Source organism: Cebus imitator, unplaced genomic scaffold (assembly GCF_001604975.1).
Source record: "Cebus imitator isolate Cc_AM_T3 unplaced genomic scaffold, Cebus_imitator-1.0 Scaffold75, whole genome shotgun sequence".
Classification (NCBI taxonomy): Eukaryota; Metazoa; Chordata; class Mammalia; order Primates; family Cebidae; genus Cebus; species Cebus imitator.
Genome location: NW_016107390.1, coordinates 6,686,848 through 6,695,857, shown reverse-complemented (window position 1 = coordinate 6,695,857; position 9,010 = coordinate 6,686,848). Strand labels below are relative to the sequence as shown.

Below are 9,010 nucleotides of genomic sequence, written 5' to 3'. Positions count from 1 at the left end.
ATATAGAATGTCCAATTAAATTTGGATTTCAGGTAAACAACAAAAATGTTTATATATGTCCCAAATATTGCATAAGACATGCTCAGACTAGAAAGATTATTTGTTGTTTTCTTGAAATTTATATTAAACTGGACATTCTGTACTTTTATTTACTGACAACTTAATGTGGTGGGCAGAATTCTAAAAACAGCCCCCCAGGAGTCCGTATCCTAATCTCTGGAGCCTGTGAATTTGGGAAGCACCCTGCTGGAGAGGCCACGGCATAGCTGTGGGGAGGCTCAGGCTTCAGTTTTTCCATGCCCACCATTTGCCCCTTTGCCTTTGACGGAGTTTCACCAAGTTGGCCATGCTGGTCTCGAACTCCCGGCCTCACGTGATCCTCTGGCCTCGGCCTCCCCAAGTGTACTTTGACCAGCAGGGTATGTAGATGCCCATGCTCCCCATCCTACATGTTCCCAGGTTCTGTCCCATGGTGCAGGCGATGGTCTCCCTCTGGGCTCTGGGTCCACCCCCCTGGCCTAGTTCTCCAGCATCTGCTCACAGGTTCGAACGACATCACTGAGCTTGAGGCGAGCATAGCCCACTCGCTTCAGAGCCTTCTGACCGTCCTTCCTGGAAGGGCAGCTGGAGCCCTCACGGGGCTGTCCTGCGGCCACCTGGGTGAGGCAGCGGGTCTGAGCGGACAGCTCCGCCTCCACGTGCTGCACCGAAGCGGTGAAGGCCGCCGCCTGCCGGTCTAGAAGCCGCTCCCTGGTTTTTCCCTTGGACAATTCTGGGATCACCGTACCTGCATTCTGAAGGATGGCGCCGATTTCCCGTTCGATGTCTTCCAGGGCGCGGAGCCGCTCGTTCGCCGCGCTGGAGCTAGCCACTGCCACTCGGGAAATCCTCCTCAGGGGCTTCTCCTGAGAAACGCGACGCTTGTTCCGGAAGTGGCTGTCGGTGTGCGCCTGCGCAGAGGGCCTCAGCGTTGCTTTAAAGCTAAATTATGGACTCAATGGCTCCCATCGTTAGCCTGGCCGATGCCCAGAAATGAGTGGGGACAGCCAGCCTGTGAGCTAGCAGCAAGGTGGAATCGGCCATGCTAGACTTCTCTCGCTGTTACGATCTTTGCAAAGGTGTTTACACTAGAGGGCTACTTGTGCTGGCCTAGGGACCCACACTGCTCAGAGATGGTGGAGATTGAGCCATGTCAGGTGGCCATCCACACGGGCCACCCAAGTGGCTCCTCAGAAGGAGGGTCACACCATTTACCCCACCCAGCTTCCTTTAATTCCCACAGGAAATTTCCCCCTTACTTCCACGATCAGGTCCATGATCCAGGGAGTCAATGCCCAATTTTCTCTGTGCTTTCTTTGACCTAGTAGTTAAAATCATAAGCTCTAGAGGCAGATAAACTTAGGTTTCCTGGTTCTAGAGTTAACTGCCTCTCTAACTTTCAACAAGTTGTTTAATTTCTCTACGCCTCAGTTTCCACATCTGTAAAACGAATTATAACCAAACTCATAGTGTATTGTAAGAATTAAATAATGTAGGTAAGGTGGGGCAGCTCAGACCTGTAATCCCAGCACTTTGGGAGGCTGAGGTGGATGAATCAGTTGAGGCCAAGAGTTCAAGAACAGCCTGGCCAACATGGGGAAACCCCATCTCTACTAAAAATATAAAAATCAGCCAGGCATGGTGGTATGTGCCTGTAATCCCAGCCACTCGGGAGGCTGAGGTAGGAGAATCGCTTGAACCTGGGACATTGAGGTTGCAGCCAGCCAAGGTCATACCACTGCACTTCAGTCTGGGAGGCAGGGCAATATCCCATCTCAAAAAATTATGAAACAATGTATAAATGCGGTCAGCCTCATGCCTGGCATGTGTTACATTTTTAATTACTGCCACCCAATATCATTATTGATATGATCATTACTTTGCTATGTTGTTATTGTGTTCCCTGATATTTCTTTCCTATAAGGCTATGAGCAGCTTTGGAGAGCAGGGACCATATTTTATTTCTATTAATTTTCCTGAATATCTACCATGATGTCTGGCACATAATAAATGCTCCATAATTTTTTGCTCAATGAATGGATCGATGAATCAGCAATTGCTTTGAAGTGTCCCTGCTGGAAAATATGTTTCTATGCTTTTAAAAAAAAAAAAAGAAAGAAAGAAAGAAAAGAAAAAGTATGCAATGGGTTTGGGGTAAGGCCAGAGGTTTTTCTTTCATGTAGGTCTGAGACAATTGTTAGCATCCTTGTGAACTTGGAGAGAGAGAACTGGATGACATACCTTCCAGAGATTGCACATTAGGTGACAGAAAGCCAGCTCCTCTTCATTCTTATCCCTATGTAGTTTTTAAAAAACAATCAGCTGTACAACTACCCTGCCCAATGTCTTGCCTTCTCTCTGCTCATCGTCTGTTTCCCTAATTTAACCCCACCACCAAAGCAAGAAGACTGATCTTAAACTCATGGCTCTGTGGAGCTGCCAACATGAAGTTAGTTCACATTTTGCCTGAGGTGTTATAGCCATGTGGATTCACTTGAACAACAGGAAAGCCAAAACCATTCCCAAAGGATTCTAGAAATGACTTTTGGAAGCACATTTAAAAAATTCCCAACTGGATGTGCCTGGAGTAAGAAAAGCCTGCAAACAAGTATAATCACCTTCAAAGTGAAAATCTCTCCTATCTCAATTGCATTCTTGAGGGGTTGGTGTTTCCAAGTGTCTGCTAAGACCCCCTACATTTTATGTGTATTATCACATCTCTAAATATTTAAGCACAATTCTCTATCTAAAAATGTTCCACATTTGCCATGGAAACCCTCCAGTGTTTCTAAATTAACATGTACTCTTGTGTGTGTGTGTGTGTGTGTGTGTGTGTGTGTGTGTGTGTGTGTGTGTGAAACAGAGTCTCACTCTGTCACCCAGGCTGGAGTGCGGTGGCGTGATCTCAGCTCATTGCAACCTCCATCTCCCAGGTTCAAGTAATTCTCTTTCCTCAGCCTCCCAAGTAGTTGGGATTACAGGCACACACCACCACACCCAGCTAATTTTTTGTATTTTTAATAGAGATGGGGTTTCACCATGTTGCCCATGCCAGTCCTAAAATCCCAGCCTCAGGCGATCTACCCGCCTTGGCCTCCCAAAGTGCTGGGACTACAGGCATGAGCCACTGCGTCCAGCCCACATGAACTTTATGAGGAGAGGTTCCTACATTGTTATCCTCGGAAAGGAAGTGTGTTTGTGTGTGTACACACACATATGTGTGAGGTGGGAAGGTAGAGCTTATGGGTGAATTATCAAAAGATTTCACAGATTCTAGAAGCAGGTCACGTATCTCGTGATCTTCATGCTGGAAAGATTTGTTTGGTTCCTGAAAAACCCATCACCTATGCTTAAAGGGATATCCGCTCACCAAATATTCATTGAGCACTGCTGTACACAGGACTCTGGTAAACATTCTAGAAAATAAAGAAGCCTCTGGATGGGTAAGAGTCCAGTTGAGGCCGGGCGCGGTGGCTCACGCCTGTAATCCCAGCACTTTGGGAGGCTGAGGCAGGTGGATCACGAGGTCAAGAGATCGAGACCATCCTGGTCAACATGGTGAAACCCCGTCTCTACTAAAAATACAAAAAATCAGCTGGGCATGGTGGCACGTGCCTGTAATCCCAGCTACTCAGGAGGCTGAGGCAGGAGAATTGCCTGAACCTAGGAGGCGCAGGTTGCGGTGAGCCGAGATCGCGCCATTGCACTCCAGCCTGGGTAACATGAGTGAAACTCCGTCTCAAAAAAAAAAAAAAAAAAAAAAAAAAGAGTCCAGTTGAGTATAATTATCCAAAGTACAAGAAAAGGCAGAAATGATGCTGGTTGTAGCGTTGAATTGAGAGTGATTTTTTCTGGCTTGAATGAGCTGGAAAGGCTTCAGAAGGAAGTGAAATTTGAACTCATTAGTGGAAGAGGAGGGATATGGTGGAAGAACTTTCCCAGAAGGTAGATCAAGAAAGAACAAAGGGCAGAGCTGGCAGGTGACTCAGGGATACACTCAGGCCTGTTTGTTCCAAGCAGAGCTTTTACATTGGGAAGTAACAGGAGGAAATTTTGCAAGGTGGACATGAGTGTCTAGGAAAGCACCATAATGGCAGTAGTACTAAACAGGACTCATTGGTTTGTAGTGTGTAAAAATAAAATTAATTAATAATGACTTAGCATCCTTCAGGAAAACAAAACAGAAACTCTCAAGCTTTAGGAAAGTAAGGCGAAGGGAGACTCACTTAGCTTGGAAATACATAGAGGCAGTTCAAGGTATCAAGATAACCCTAAGAGAGGGTGTAATAGGGGCCAGGTGCGGTGGCTTATGCCTGATCCCAGCACTTTCAGAGGCCGAGTGGGTGGCAGGCAGTTCATGAGGTCAGGAGTTCAAGACCAGACTGGTCAACATAGTGAAACCCTGTCTCTACCCTGTCTCTACTAAAAATACAAAAATTAGCCAGGTATGGTGGCACGCACCTGTAGTCCCAGCTACTCAGGAGGCTGAGGCAAGAGAATCGCTTGTACCCATGAGGCAGAGGTTGCAGTGAGCTGAGACCACACTATTGCACTCCAGCCTGAATGACAAAGTGAGATGGAAAGAAAAAAAAGAGAGAGAGAGAGAAAGAAAGAGAGAGAGAGAGAGGGTGTAATAGGGATTCAGTGGCTCTAATACTCCAAACTCTCATCTATTTCTTTAACTTTCTTCCGTTTGGTTATTTGTATTCTCTTTTAATACACCAAGTCTTTGCCTGTAGCCCCAACTTTTTAATTTAATATAATTTTTAATATTTTATTATTTTATGTTGTATTTGAGACAAAGTCTCACTATGTTACCCAGGCTTATCTCAAATTCCTGAGCTCCAGCAATCCTCCCACCTTGGCCCCAAAAAGTGCTGTAACTATAGGTATAAGTCACCTCACCAGACAGCCCCAATTTCACAGTCCTCTATTATTGTGATTTCAGAGGCAAAATTGCCTCTTGTACAGCTCCAAACAAAAAATACAAGAGTGGAGTTCTGATTGCTGTGGCTTCAGTCACATGACTACCCTAGTTGAATCACATGACAATGGGAAAGGAGCATTATTATGTTATTGGTCAGCCCTATGTCACATGCCTACTCTGTGAGCCAGGAGAAAGCTTTGTGGACAGGCAGGGGCAATAACCACCAGCCTGCATTGCATCATGCTAAGAGTTTTATTCTTTCATGAATTAATTCACTCCTTCACATAGTCATTTCTTCAGGTTTTTTCTTTTGAAAAAGGGTCTTTTTTTCTTTTGAAAAAAAACGAGCAAGGCTGGAGCGGAGTGGCACAATATGGCTCACTGCAACCTTGAACTCCCAGGGTGAAGGAATCCTTCCACCTCAGCCTCCTGAGTAGCTGGGACCACAGATGTGTGACACCACACTGGCTAATTTTTGTATTTTTGCTAGAGACCAGGTTTCACCCTATTGCCCAGGCTGGTCTTGAATTTCTCAGCTCTTATCTTGGCCTCCCAAAATGTTGGGATTACGAGTTTGAGCCACCACACCCAGCCTGACTTTTATCTTATAGACAATGGAAAATTATTAAAAGATTTTTCGGGGCTGGGCGAGGTGGCTCACGCCTGTAATCCCAGCACTTTGGGTGGCTGAGGCGGGTGGATCACCTGAGGTTGGGAGTTGGAGACCAGCCTGACCAACATGGAGAGACCCTGTCTCTACTAAAAATACAAAAATTAGCCAGGCATGGTGGCACATACCTAGTCCCAGCTACTCGGGAGGCTGAGACAGGAGAATCGCTTGAACCCAGGAGGCAGAGGTTGCAGTGAGCAGAGATTGTGCCATTGCACTCCAGCCTGGGCAACAAGAGTGAAATTCTGTCTCAAAAAAAAAAAGAAAGAAAGAAAGAAAAGAAAAAAGACTTTTCATCTAGAAAGTAACAGAGATTGTAGTGGTCTCCAGGACGCATTAGAATGGAGAAGAAAGCCACATGACAACCACACAAAAAGTGAGGAAGCCTGAACCAAGGTAGGACAGGGAGGGAAGAAAGGAGGTGACAAACTGGGTGCTGAGAGGTGGATTATCACATCATGAAATGGCCCAATCGCCTTCTCTTCAGTAAAGGTCCCATGTATTCCATAATATTACTGGGGCCTTGGCTGAACTTCAAAATTTTTTTTCTTTTTTGCTTACTGTCTCTTGCCTAGAACTCCAAAATTTGACCTCTGCACTAAGTTGTTTTAGGATCCAAAACATGATACAGTGAGGAATGGAAAGTGTTTTATACAAGAACTTTAAAAAATGTCCATGAATGTCTAATGCAGTGTACAGATTCATCAAATGTCAGCAAATTCGTGATGACCTTGTAGCCAGAACACCCATCTCCTGTCCCCATGCCAGAAATAGGCACAATTCTGGCTGGACTTTACCCAGCAGCATAACTGTAAGCTGAAATTCACTACCCTCGGTATGCCCACAATCAAGGGTTTTGAGCTGTACTTGAGATGAGGCCAATATGATGGTGAAATTGTTAGGGAAACAGGAACATAGGAGAGCCAGGGTGACATCATTTTCAAATCAACTCCATCTTAAAACTAGCAAGGCACATTCCTTGCCAGTCACAACCTGTGGTCATAACATGTTTACCACCAAGGAAACAGCTTAATCACGCCTGCAAGGACAAACTCCTATGACAACAAAATGTCCAGATGTCCCGATATTGCATAACAATGTATGCTTTTAAGGTGACTGTAGTTATGTTTTTGATGTACTTACGCACTAAAATGCCAAGGATAACTTTCTTTAAATCAACAAAGTAATAAATGTTATGGTGTCAGCCCACCCACGTGTAGATATAACTTAACTTAGGTTTTACATAGATAAGATCCCTATGTAAGAAGAGTTTAAAACAAAGATGGTGCATTCCTTGTCTTGCTTTCTGAGGACACTCTCACTCTGTAACTGAGTAGCTTTCAATAAACTATCTCTTCTTGCTATACTCTGCAGCTCACTTTGAATTCCTTCCTGCGAGAGATCCACGAACTCGAGGCCTTTTTCCCGACTGGAATATTTTCTCTAGATATAGGCATTTCCTTTATGAAGAAAGAAATCCTTTTACAGCTTAAGCCTTAGGAAAATGAATGTCTGTAAGGTAGTTTCCTTTAGTTTTTGTTCATGTCATTACAGAATGACATGATTGGGAGGTGAAGGCTTTCTCCTGAGTTTTCTGCAAAAAGAAAAGGTTTGTTACCATTTGCAATGGTGAAAGTCCCACTAGCTATGTGACTGGGCGAGTCACTTCACTGCTCCAGGGTACAAACATCTCTTATGTAAAATGAGCATTAGATCATCTCTGAGCAGGTTGACCGTATAATTAACTTTCTAGAGTGAAAGCCGGTACCTTTGAAATTACACCAAGACAACAGGCATAAACTGGGGCTATCTGGAAAAACTGGAACATATGGTCATCTCTCTCTAGGAAGTTTTGAAGCTCTAAAGTGGTGTGGTTCTCAGGTTCATCGTCCACACCCAAAACTATTCCTTGGTATGGTCTTGACGTTATAAACTTCCCTCTGGGCAGGATAAGCTTATTGTGTTTTAAGGACTAGTTTAACTTAGTGGAAATGCTCATCTCTCCCTTAGCTACAACAGAGGTACATACTCGGGCTTGGGTTGCTGCTGGGGAATAGTCAGCTCTGCCATGTCTTATCTGAGTAAAATCAAACTCCAGATGTAATCTTCTCCCACAAGGGCTGATATTCAGATCCTGAGAGAGAATAATTTTTATCCACAACTGGGGACCTGGGGATCACGAGCCAGTTCTAATACTTTTCTGTTCTAGGAGTGATCTTCACTGAGCATGGAGGCTCACACCTGCAATTCCATCACTTTGGGGGCAGAGGTGGGAGGATTGCTTGAGCCCAGGAGTTTGAGACCAGCCCTAGCAACACAGGGAGACTCTGTCTCCAAAAAAAAAAAAAAAAAAAAAAAAGGGTCATTTAAAATACCAAAATTCTTTTTTAAAAGTGTTTAAAAAGATTGTAGTAAAGTCTGGCTGGGTGCAGTGGCTCATGCCTATAATCCCAGCACTTTGGGAGGCCGAGGCAAGTGGATCATGAGGTCAGGAGATCAAGACCATCCTGGTTAACATGGTGAAACTCTGTCTCTGCTAAAAATACAAAAAAATTAGCCAGGCATGTTGGCATGCTCCTGTAGTCCCAGCTACTCAGGAGGCTGAGGCAGGAGAATCGCTTTGAACCCAGGAGGCAGATGTTGCAGTTAGCCGAGATCGCACCACTGCACTCCAGTCTGGTTACAGAGTGAGACTCCATCTCAAAAAAAAAATTGTAGTAAAGACTGGTGTGAATTGTGTGCATATATCACTGTCTTTCAATTGTGGCAATGATAATAACCACAATTTAATAATTGTGGTTATTATCCATGATTTGGTTATTATCTATGATAATAACTATGATTTTTGCTATCCCTATAGCAAGAATCAGGCTTCCCATTGGAGGAATTATGGAAGAAACCCATGAGCAGCTGTCTTTTTTACCTGCATATTGACGGCAGGAGCTGCAATTTTCATTTTAGGGCTAACCTATTTCACTTATTAATACATTCATTCAGCAAATATTTTATGATTATAAACTATGCACCAAACATTGGGTGGGAGACCCTGAATGAAGTGGGAAATACAAGTGAAATAAATGGTCAAGACTGGGCTTGGTGGCTGGCGCCTATAATCCCAGCACTTCAGGAAGCTGAGGCTGGCAGATCACCTGAGGTCGAGAAATGGAGACCATCCTGGCTAATAGGGTGAAGCCCCATCTCTACTGAAAATACAAAAATTAGCTGGGCATGGTGGCACATGCCTGTAATCCCAGCTACTTGGGAGGTTGAGGCAGGAGAATCCCTCAAACGCGGTAGGTGGAGGTTGTGGTGAGCTGAGATCACGCCATTGCACTCCAACCTGGGTGACGGAGTGAAACTATGTCTCAAAAAAA

The 9,010-nt window shown here is 44.6% G+C and overlaps 1 protein-coding gene across 1 annotated transcript; it reads right to left on the bottom strand.

The window, feature by feature from the left end:
* Positions 1–339: 339 nt before the first annotated feature.
* Positions 340–1,316, bottom strand: LOC108306875 (mediator of RNA polymerase II transcription subunit 11-like). Its single transcript, XM_037739856.1, has 2 exons — positions 1,299–1,316; positions 340–950 (listed from the first exon to the last, which is right to left on the bottom strand). Exons 1-2 carry the CDS (start codon positions 1,314–1,316, stop codon positions 519–521), a joined length of 450 nt encoding a protein of 149 aa, XP_037595784.1. The 3' UTR covers positions 340–518.
* Positions 1,317–9,010: the final 7,694 nt, after the last annotated feature.